Source organism: Cuculus canorus, chromosome 22, assembly GCF_017976375.1.
Source record: "Cuculus canorus isolate bCucCan1 chromosome 22, bCucCan1.pri, whole genome shotgun sequence".
In the NCBI taxonomy this organism is placed as follows: Eukaryota; Metazoa; Chordata; class Aves; order Cuculiformes; family Cuculidae; genus Cuculus; species Cuculus canorus.
Genome location: NC_071422.1, coordinates 8570699 through 8580795, shown reverse-complemented (window position 1 = coordinate 8580795; position 10097 = coordinate 8570699). Strand labels below are relative to the sequence as shown.

The 10097-nt window shown below is 63.9% G+C and overlaps 2 protein-coding genes across 6 annotated transcripts; one reads left to right on the top strand and one right to left on the bottom strand.

Annotated features, from left to right (window-relative positions):
• Positions 1 to 3: 3 nt before the first annotated feature.
• Positions 4 to 3237, top strand: TMEM54 (transmembrane protein 54). Of its 5 annotated transcripts, none has more exons than XR_008453352.1 (6): positions 537 to 844; positions 1415 to 1608; positions 1987 to 2046; positions 2210 to 2611; positions 2741 to 3001; positions 3101 to 3237. XR_008453352.1 is itself a non-coding variant. In XM_054086715.1 (6 exons), the coding sequence occupies exons 1-6, from the start codon at positions 832 to 834 to the stop codon at positions 2831 to 2833; spliced, it is 684 nt and encodes a 227-aa protein (XP_053942690.1). In that variant the 5' UTR covers positions 545 to 831; the 3' UTR covers positions 2834 to 2921. The 5 variants fall into 5 exon arrangements, 3 of the variants coding, with proteins under 3 accessions (XP_053942688.1, XP_053942689.1, XP_053942690.1); XR_008453351.1 differs by having other exon boundaries at positions 2741 to 3009; positions 3101 to 3229; XM_054086715.1 differs by lacking the exon at positions 3101 to 3237 and having other exon boundaries at positions 545 to 844; positions 2210 to 2398; positions 2477 to 2611; positions 2741 to 2921.
• Positions 3074 to 6443, bottom strand: HPCA (hippocalcin). Its single transcript, XM_054086716.1, has 4 exons — positions 6375 to 6443; positions 4636 to 5089; positions 3878 to 3983; positions 3074 to 3628 (listed from the first exon to the last, which is right to left on the bottom strand). Exons 2-4 carry the CDS (start codon positions 5011 to 5013, stop codon positions 3531 to 3533), a joined length of 582 nt encoding a protein of 193 aa, XP_053942691.1. The 5' UTR covers positions 5014 to 5089; positions 6375 to 6443; the 3' UTR covers positions 3074 to 3530.
• Positions 6444 to 10097: the final 3654 nt, after the last annotated feature.

The window sequence follows — 10097 nt, the reverse complement described above, 5'->3', positions numbered from 1 at the left end:
TATTGGGGACAAGTGTCTGAGCCTCTGATGGATGGAGCCCTTCCCCAACACATCCCAGGAGCCAGGACAACATCCCTGTCCCTGTAATTAAGTTGTTGGTGTCTCCTGTCTCAGGTGAGCCTTACAGGGAGCAGCGCTGATCAAGGATCTCCCCTGGGTGAGGGAGGGCTGCCCACAGCACCTGTGGCGTGAGCAGAGCTGGGCTGCTCTTCCCGCAGCGCGTGTCCCCGGCCCCCCTCACTCAGTCTCTTGACACTAATTGCCCGGGGAGCTTCGTTAGGGCGGTTGCCACCCAACTGGCTCCTGAGACACCTTCCGGGAAGTCGGCACTAGCTTTGACCCTTCTGTTTTTCCCTCTCTCTGCAGGCTGATCCCTGGTAACCGATGGTCTCTGCCCTGTGGTTCGGCACCATCCCACCCCGAGGGTCGCCTGCCCGTGTCCTGCTGCCGGATCCCGGCCCGCTGCCACCGCCTCGCCGTGGAGCAACCTGAGCGATGGGTGAGGAAGAGCATGAGGCAGCGCAGTGTGGAGCATCGGCACAGAATGGCAGCGAGGGGAGCCCAGGGGTGGGGACGGGGCTGTGCTTCCTCTTGGCGGAGGCTGACGAAGGTGGGGTTATTGGTTTGCTCATCCTGGGGAGCTGGTCTGACAGGAATTGGAGTGACAGTGGGGTGCAGCAGGTAGGCAGCTCTGGTGGCCTGGTCCTGGTCCTGGTCCTGCCCAGCCGAGTGGAGACCCCAATGGATCCGTCTGCCGGCACAGGGAGTGAGGGCAGGGCAGGCACTGAGCACACTGAGGAGCACTGATGGCCTGATCCTGGCTTGGAGAGGATGTGCCAAGTAGGTAAGTCCGGGTTCGGTGGGGTGATTGCGACAGGAGTGTGCCCCAGCCCTGCCTGCGGCTCTAGCACTGCCCTCCTGCAGGGGAAACTGAGGCACGGAGGAAAGGGAGCGGAGGGGCTCAGCTGGAGCTGGGCTGAGCACCTGGGTGACAGTGGGTGCACGTGAAGAGCAGCCCTGGGGTGGGTCCTTATGGGGGAACAGCCTGGCTGCTGTTGAGGTTGCTCCTCAAAGCTCTGGGAGCTGAAACCCAGTGCTGGAGCTGCTGTTAAAGGGCTGCTGCTCTCCCCAGAGCTTCCTCCTGGCCCCGGGGAGCCCTTTCCACACCTGGCCCTGCACCGCTGCTCCCCCAGAGCCAGCTGGAGCGGTGGCTTGCCCACCTGGGCTGCTGGTGGCTGCCACCTCATTGTCTCCTGCCTTGTCCCCTCACCAGCATGGGACGTGTCCTCTGGGTCTGTCCCCAAACACTCGGTGCCTGTGCTGAGCGGGGTGCGCAGGCGGGAGGGACGGCTCGGTGCTGGCCACCCCACACCAGCAGCCTCCTCACCCAGCTCTCCCCACACCGTTGTCTCAGGCCACCTCGATCCTGGCAGCCACCAAAGGGTCCTCATGAGAACGGGCCTCATCCTCCTCATCATAGGGCACCTCAACTTCATCACTGTAGCCCTCGTCCACGGCATCGTCCTCCGCTTCGTGGTCGACCCCCGGGATGCTGTCTCCCTGCAGTACGGCATTGCCAATGCTGCCTCTGTTGTCTCCGCGCTGCTGGTACCGTAGGGTGCAGGGTGGGACGTGGGGGGACATGAGGGATGTTGGGTGCATCTGGGGTGGATATGGATGGACGCCGTGTGGGCAGGAGTTGGTCACAGGAGGATGTGGGATGGATGTGGAGCAAGGAGGGCATGAGGGGGGATGCAGGACGGACACAGCTCCGTGTCCCTCTCACTGCTCTAAATAAGCCTTTCTAGCCCCAAACTAGGGCAGTTAAATGCAGGGGGACTTGGGACCAGGGAAGATGAAGCACTGCCCGCTGCGATGCTGGACTGGTCAGATGAGATTTCAGGGACAATATCAACAGGGAAAGGAGGTCAATGTCCCTGGGGTGGACAGCCCCATACGCTGCTGACCTCCTGTGCTTCCCCGCAGACCATCTCTTGTGGAATAGCCGCGCTCATGCTGTCCCGCTACCTCGCCCCGGCTGCCCTCGTAAGCACCCACAGCCCCTCGCCCGCACTCGATGCTGCATGTCCCGCATGGGGTGTGCGCAGCCGCCACGTCCCCTGGCTCGGGCACCATCCCCGGCTCTGGAGCTGGGCGGGCGGCCGTGCACGGCTCTGGGTTGTGCTGCCTCTTCTCTCCCCTCCTGCAGAAATGGGCGGTTGTGGTGCTGAGCGCCAGCAGCAGCCTGTGCTGCCTGTCCTGCCTGCTGGCGCTGGCTGCCTCCATCGGGCTGACGCTGGGCAGCCAGGGCCGGGCGCTGCTGGCCCCCTGCACCGTGGCCGACGTCGCCCTCGCCCCGCTTTCCCGCGAGTGCCCCTTCGATCCCACCCGCGTCTACGTGAGTCCCAGTGGGTTGCGGATGCCTGCGCTGGGGACAGGGCGATGCGGGCAGACCCGACAGCCTGTGTCCCCGCAGAGCTCCACGCTGTCCCTCTGGACCATCTCCCTCCTGCTCAATGCAACAGAGATTGTCTTCGGCATCCGCTGCCTCCTGCTCGCCCTCCACCTCCTCCGCCTCGGCCGCTGCTGCCGCAGGATGCACCGGAGGAAGGTGACTCTTTGTCCCGACTTGTGCCCACGGGATGGACCCAGCAGGGCTCGAGGGCTCCAAAGGAGGGGTGGGATTTGCCACCCTGAAGCTGTCGCCCCCGTCCCGCTCTCAGCAGTCTCTGTCTCGCAGGTCTCCTTGCAGGTGGCCCCCGTGGAGAGCGCTGATGCCGGGCACTGCCTGGGTTTGCTGCGGCTGCACAGCATGGAAACCGCCCGGCTCTGAGCGGGGCCCGGGGGCTGATCCTGGGGATGAGTCCCAGCCAGCCCTGCCTGGTCCCAGCGCCAGCACAGCCCCTCCACCGGACCTGGCTGCCCCCCAGCCCATCCATCGCACAACACCAGCCGAGACCATCCCCGTGGCCTCGGGTCACCTGGGGCTGCAGCGAGCAAGGTGACCAGGTTGGATCCCGACCCTGCAGGGAAGAACTTTCCCCTTGGCATCAATGATCCCTTTCCCACCACCGACACTGACACAAATTTTATTCTGCAGGTATTAAAAGAGCAGAGGCGCGTCCTCTCCCTGTGCTCCGGCCGTGGGGCTGGGGGGGGGCTGGCCCCATGGCCCTGTGTGCAGGTGGGGGGGTGCTGGGGCGTCCCTGAGCCACCCGGTCTCTTGGGCCATGTCCCCGTGCCCGCTGGAGATGGGCTTCGCTGCCAGCCTGTCCCACCGCGATGGGTTCTTCCCCTGCTCCGAGCCTCCAGTGCTGGGGTCACCTTCTTTGTTCGGGGCAGACCCTGCCTCCAGTGTTCCCCCGGCCATGGGGCTGTCCCCCCACGCTCCTCAGCCGGGCTCCGAATCTCTCCCTGTGAGGGGCTGTGAGGACGTGGCCGTGGGGACCGTGGGGAAAGGGACGGTGGCAGTGACTGGCTGCAGGGTTGGGGGGTGGCGTGGGGTGGTAGGGACGCGGGGTCCGAGGGGCTCAGAGCTGCGTGGCGCCGCTGGGGTCGCACTGCAGCAGGCGCACGATGGACGGGTCGCTCTTGGCACCTTTGATGAACTCCTCCAGCGAGAGCTTGCCTGCGAGGAGGGACACGGCTCAGCCCGGCAGCCACCACCCCATCCCAGTGCACCCAGTGGAGCGGGGACCTCCCGGCACCGCGGGCGCCCACCTGCCCACGATGGGCACGCGGGGGCTGCTGCCCTCCACCTGCTGGGCTCCCCTGGCGGCTGCGAGCCATTTAATCAGCGCGCGTGCCGCTCAGTCTAAGACCCCCGGATTTAGCCATGAGACCTTTCTGTTAATCCCCTCCATCTCCTCTCATTTACCGTCATTATCGGTATCCATCTGTCGGAAGATTTTTTCAGTTCTCTTCTCCGGAGTTGATTCATCTTCGGGCATGTTCATCACTGAGGAGACCATTTTGTAGATAGCCTGGGAGAGGGAAACTGGGATGAGGGTGGGTGAGTGGTGAGCTCCTGCCGTCACCCACCGGAGACAGGGAATGGGGCTCTGGGCTGGCATCCAGCACCTCCCCATGCCATTGGGCTCCGGGGAGCTTTAGCTCCCAGCGCAGCCCCAGGGAAGCAGCTGGGCTGCGGGAGGCAGACGGGAGCGGCTCCAGCAGGGAGGAGATGCCCACTGAGATGCCACCACGACGGCCTCATGAGTCATCTGCTGATGACAATGTCACCAGGTTGAGGTTTGGGCAAGACGAGCATCTCCTGTGGGGCTGCTGATCACACATCTCTGCCGCAGGGTGCTCGGGGGCAGCTGCTATGCACGGAACTCTCCCCAGGAAAGGGGAACAGCAGGAAGACAAAAGGTGACAAAGGGGTGTCCCCAGGACAGGGAAGGACCAGGGGATGCCCAGGGCAGGGTGATGGCTGCAGCTGCAGAGGTCAGCGAGCGGCTCCCTGCAGGCAGCAGCAGGCTCCGTCCCAGGCACAGTCAAGCCCCGTACTGGGGCGACATGGGGCACACCCCCCAACCTGTGCGCATCCCGGGAGGGGACAGCCGCCGTCATGCCAGGGTGACACACAGGACCATAGACAAGGAGTCACAGCAGGGCGGGGGACCCCAGTACCTGCACGATCTCCAGCATCTCCTCCCGGCTGATGTAGCCGTTGCCGTCCAGGTCGTACATGCTGAAGGCCCACATGAGCTTCTGCTCCAGTTTCCCACGGGAGGTGACGCTCAGAGCGATGATGAACTCTCGGAAGTCGATGGTGCCGTCGCCGTTGGTGTCGAAGGTGCGGAAGACGTGCTCGGCAAACTTGGAGGCATCGCCATAGGGGAAGAAGTTGGCGTAGATCTTCTTGAACTCCTCCACGTTGAGGATGCCAGAGGGACAGTCCTTTAGGAAGCCCTTGTACCAGCCCTGCAGCTCCAGGTCAGAGAACTCGGTGTTTTCCCGCAGGTCCTGGAGCATCTCGGGGCGCAGTTTGCTGTTCTGCTTCCCCATGGCACTGGGACGTGCTGGCCGCCGCGGGGGACGAGCGCTGCAGAGGGGCTGGCGCAGCTCGGGGGGGTCCTTGGCGCTACAGGAGGGGACAGGGATGGGGCAGCGTTCCCTGGCAGCCCCCAGGCACCCAGGCGGACGCAGGCACCAATGCAACCCCCTCCATCCCTGCTGTCCTCAGCTGACCACCCAGCACCAGGCAGCGCCAGCCCCCTGGCGTTTGCGTAATAAGCCCTTATAGTTCATTAGCATAATATATAGGCAATGCGGAGCGGGCATTGGGTGGGCAGAGCTGGACGGAGGAGGGCAGGGGGCAGGATTCGGCCGCGCGCTGGCTGGGTTTGCGGGTCCAGCCCGGCTTTGGGGCTGCCCAGATCTGGGTCAGCTCCCAGGGAAGGTTATTTTCAGCTCCTCTGTTAATATTTGATGCCTCCGGCTGTCGCAGGAGCCCTGGGGAGGGCTGGGGGCTGCACATTGTGCTTGGAGCCCCCTCCTCGCTTTGGGGTGCTCCCACCCCGGGAGATACAGAGCACCCCCTGTCCCTGGGGTCACTCCAAGGATCGCAGAGGAGCTGGGACCCTGTCACAGCCTCTGGCCACGCAGCCCAGGTCCCGGTGCTGGGGACTCTGGGGGTGCCTTGACCCGCTGCCCCCACCCTGGCTGCGCTGTGACCCCTGTGTGGGGACAGAGGGGGCTCGGGGGACTTCATTGGTGCCTGGGGAGCTCCAGTGCGGGGCACCTCATGTCTTACCTAAAGCAGGGATGGGCCCCAGCACACCCCCCCCCCAAATCCTTTGGGATCACAGAGCAGACAGGGATCCCAAAAGGGCTGGACCCCCAAGTTATGTCGGGCTAGGGCCCCTAGTGTCTCTCCATCACCCTCCCCCCCATGATTCCATCCCCACTCCATCAGCCCAAGGGAGGATTTTTGTCCCCCAACCCCACTCAGGGGTCCCCAGCATCCCCCCCGTTCCTGGGCTGGAACGGCTGGAATGACCCCCAGCCCCACTGCCTAGAGTCTGTGCCCCCTCCCCACCGCCGCTGCAAAGGGACCCGGGGGGGGGGCTCAGCGCCACAAGAGGGGTTTGCAGGGATCCCCCAAAACGAGCGTTCTGGTTGGGCACCCCAGGGAAGATGCTCCCGGGATGGGAAGGCTGTAGGGGATCCCCCAAACAGGGCACCCCCGGGGATGAGGGGGACTGAAGGGGGATGCGATGAGATGGGTGGGGGCACCTCCGCGGGGCTGGGGGCTCTGCAGCACCCGGGGTGGGGGCCGTGCCGGTGCCCTGGTGTCCCCGGTCCCCCAATGCCCCCCCGGGATCTCCCCCTTTCCCAGGGTCCCCCCCATGCCTGCTGCATCCTACCTGCCCGGGGACGAGAGCAGCAGCCGCCGCCAGAGCAGCCGGAGCCCGCGGGGACGGGGGGGGGATTGGTCTGGGGGGATCGGGATGGAGGGAGATGGGATAGGGGGATCGGGAGGGGGGGATAGGGATGGAGGGGATGGGATGGGAGGGATCGGGATGAGGGGAGATGGGATGGGGGAGGATCGAGATGGAGGGGATCAGGATGGGGGGGATGGGGATGTGGGGAGCTGGAAGGGGGGAGATGGGATGGAGACAATCGGGATGAGGTGATCGAGATAGGGGGCACTGGGATGTGAGAGCACTGGGCTGGGAGGGAGCTGGGAGCACCAGCATGGTGGAGGAAACGAGGGTACCAGGATGGGGGGACACTGGGGTGGAGAGGGTCCTAGGATGGCGGGGATACTGGGGGCTTGGGGGGGCACTGGGCTGGAGGGGCACTGGGGGCACTGACAGTGGCAGGACACGGCCAGGGTGGCCCTTGCAGGGACAGAGGGAACCAGGGGATCCCCTCAGGCATCCTCAGCTCCTGGGCACAGCTCAGCCATCGCCTTCCCGCTGGCCCAGGAAGTGTTTTGGGGCTGGAAAGGGGACGTTTTGTGCTGTGTGTCTGCAGTCAGGGCCAACGCTGTGCAGTCCCAGCATCCCAGGAGCTGGAGCACAGCGGCTTTCCACAGCCACTCTGAGCACTGGGAAAAGGCTCTGGTGGAGGCAGCTGCTCTCTCTGAGGAGGTGCCTTTTCCAGCAGGTTTTCCTGCACCAGCTCCATCGTTTGCCAAACCCGGGTTTGCCCGGCATTGCGCGGGGAGCAGATGGTGGGGGCAGATGGGAAGCAGCCACGCTCTCCTCCACCGACACAAACACGCATCAAGGAATTAAACCACAGCCTCCTCCCCACTCTGGGGGATGGGGAAGGGGCTGGGGTGGCAGCTATGGGATGGGGAGCTGGGGAGGAACTGCACGAAAGAGCCCAAGATAGGGATAATTCACCCCAAAAGCAGCTGGGCACTGAGCTTGGCGAGGCAAGGGGCTGCACCCAGTGCCTCCGGACATAAACCATGGACATGAAGAGGCGCGGGAGCTGCGGCCCAGTCCTGATGAAGCACATGGAGCCCACGGGCACATTTGGAACCCAACGGGCAGCGCTGGCCCAGACCTCTGCCAGGCAGTGGATGGACCCAGCCCATCCCCGGTGCCAGCCCGTGGGACCTCGCTGTGCTGCAGCAACACGCAGTTAATGACAGAGGCTATATTGGTCCCTTTTTGTGCTTCCCCCCCCCCCTTTTAATAGCCTTGTGGTGGTACCATGTCGCTGCCTGCTGCTGGGGGACCAGGGACACGCACAGGCTCCATCCTGCACCGTTGGGTGCTGAGGACCCTCCAGGGCGTTGCTGTTCCCCCATCAATTCCTTGTCGCTCTCCACGTCCGTGCCCCAGCCTGGCTGAGGGGGTGGTGGTTCCGCAGGGTTGGGAACATTCCGTGGGGTCAGGCAGGATCAGCATTGAGCCCAAGGGGTGTTTTGGGAATGGGATTGGGCAGCAAACAAGGGAACTGGTGATCAGAGCTGCTGCGGAGGTGATATCTCTCCATCCTGTGTAAGAAGGATGCTTGGAGAGCGATACAGGGTGGTGAGGAAAAGGGAGAGATTTTGTGCCCTCGGGGCTGGAGCCATTCCCAGGGGGTGGAGGTGCTGAGGCTGCCCTGTCCCCTCTGATAATCTTCATATCTATTTTAATCTCCCTCTGCATGAGGGACAGAGGGCACAACTGACGCAGGCTGATTTGAAAGCATCCCATTTCTGACTCAAACCCAGCCCTAAACCCCCCTAATCCCCTGCACTGGAATGGATTGCAGGAGGGAGAGGATAATGCGGGGTGTGGGGGTGCAGGCAGTGCCGAACTCTACCATCAAACACCAAGTGATTTGCAAGGTCCGTGGGGCTGGGGCAAATGACCCCCATCCCATCCCATCCTCCTCCTCCTCTCCACCCCAAACCTTTGTGTTTTCTCAGCTCCCAGCCTCCTCCATTGCCCCTCGCTCCTTGCAGCGGAGCCGGACACATCAGCTCATTCTCCCGGGGGTGGGTTTGGGGGCTCAGCTGTGTCTCGAGGGGAGCAGGACCATCCCCTGGGGTGGCAGAGCCGCAGAAGAGCCGGGGCAGGGAATGGGGCTGGCTCGGGGCTGGCTCATACTGGCCCCAGGCTTGCAGCCGAGTGGGATGCGCAGCAGGGATGCTGCAGGGATGCTGCTGCTGCTGCTGCGATGCCTTCCCTGCTGCCTGCAGGGAGAGATGTGGGGTGCTGGCAATCCTCTGGATGGGAGATTCCCCCTCCTTGTCCTCCTCCGCCTTCTTCTCCTCTTCCTCGTGGGGATTTCTGCAGGAATTTCCTGAGTTGCCATAGCAGCCGTGCAGCTCCCGAGGCTTCCCTGCAGTGGGCTGGGGGCTGCAGGGAGACCCTCCCTGGGGGGAGATCCATGGCCCTGCACCCTAGGGTGCGTTGGCTTTGGCGTGGCCTTGGCTGCTGTCCCCTAGCTGGCAGGGCTCGATGGTGCCCAGGGCTTGGCACACCAGGAGTTTGGGGATTTGAGCTCCAGCGCCACCAGCCCCACACGCCAGGAGCATCCTCACGTGCAGAGGAGCCTGGGCATGGCTGGGGTTGCCCTGGGACCATGCCCTGAGGATGGACAAACCATCCCCACAGCCTGCTGGGCTGTTGGGATGAGCTGGGAGGAGAGAAGGCAAAACAAAAGGGGCTCAGCCCCTGTCAAACCGAACCAGGGTCTCCCCAGTGCCCTGCAGACCCCTCCCCGTGTGGCCACCCTGACCCAGAGCTTGTCCCTGTCCTCATGCCGCGAAGGGCCCTGTGGAGGACGAGGTGAAGGTAAGCAGAGCTGGCGGGGGCGCGGGGCAGGGGCTGCAGCAACAGCCGAGGATTAAAAGCAAATGCCCAGATAATGAGGATCTTTGGTAAAAAAGCCCATTTGTATAATTTAAATCTCTAATAGGCTTCCTGGAAAACAAAGCCCTTTGTGATGCCCGATCTCATCTGGATCAGGAGCCGCTTGCTAAATCTTCACTTAGTGCCGTGGGGATGCAGGGGTGTTTCATAACGGAGTGGCTCCATCCCATGTTGCTGCACCTGCGCATCCCTGCATCCCTGTGTCCCCACACTGCCACCACGAAGCGCGTACGGCTCCACCAGCCGAGGGCTGGACTCCTGGGCACACGCAGCCCTGTCCCCACGGGGCACACACGTGTTGGCGCGTGGACACACATATTCAGCAGTGTCGCGACACAGAGCTGGGGCGTGTTTTGGGGCAGCTCAGGCATCAGTGGGTCCCCAGCTGTATAAACAGCCGTGGTGAGCTGCTGCGGCGGAGTTGAGGGGAGGAAGGCGTTCTGGGGGCAGCTCGGTGCCCCGTTTTCCATTCCACCTCCGCTGACAGGTTCAGAACTGTGGTTTCCCCATCAGGGATGCAGTTTGTCACCGCATCCCGAGGGTCTCAGGGCTCCCCGAGCCGCGGTGGGGACAGCCCCAGCTCATCCTACCCAGGGGTCTGGGGGTGCTGAGCTCTGAGGGACAGCCGGGGGCAGCTGGGGGGCTGTGGCTCGTCCCGCCGTGTCCCACTGTGGGGTTTGGGGGCTGCTGGGGTGACGCCGCCGTCTCGAGGGGGTCACAGCCCCGATGATGCAGGAATGGGGGCGACGGGGGTGTGTGGTGCTG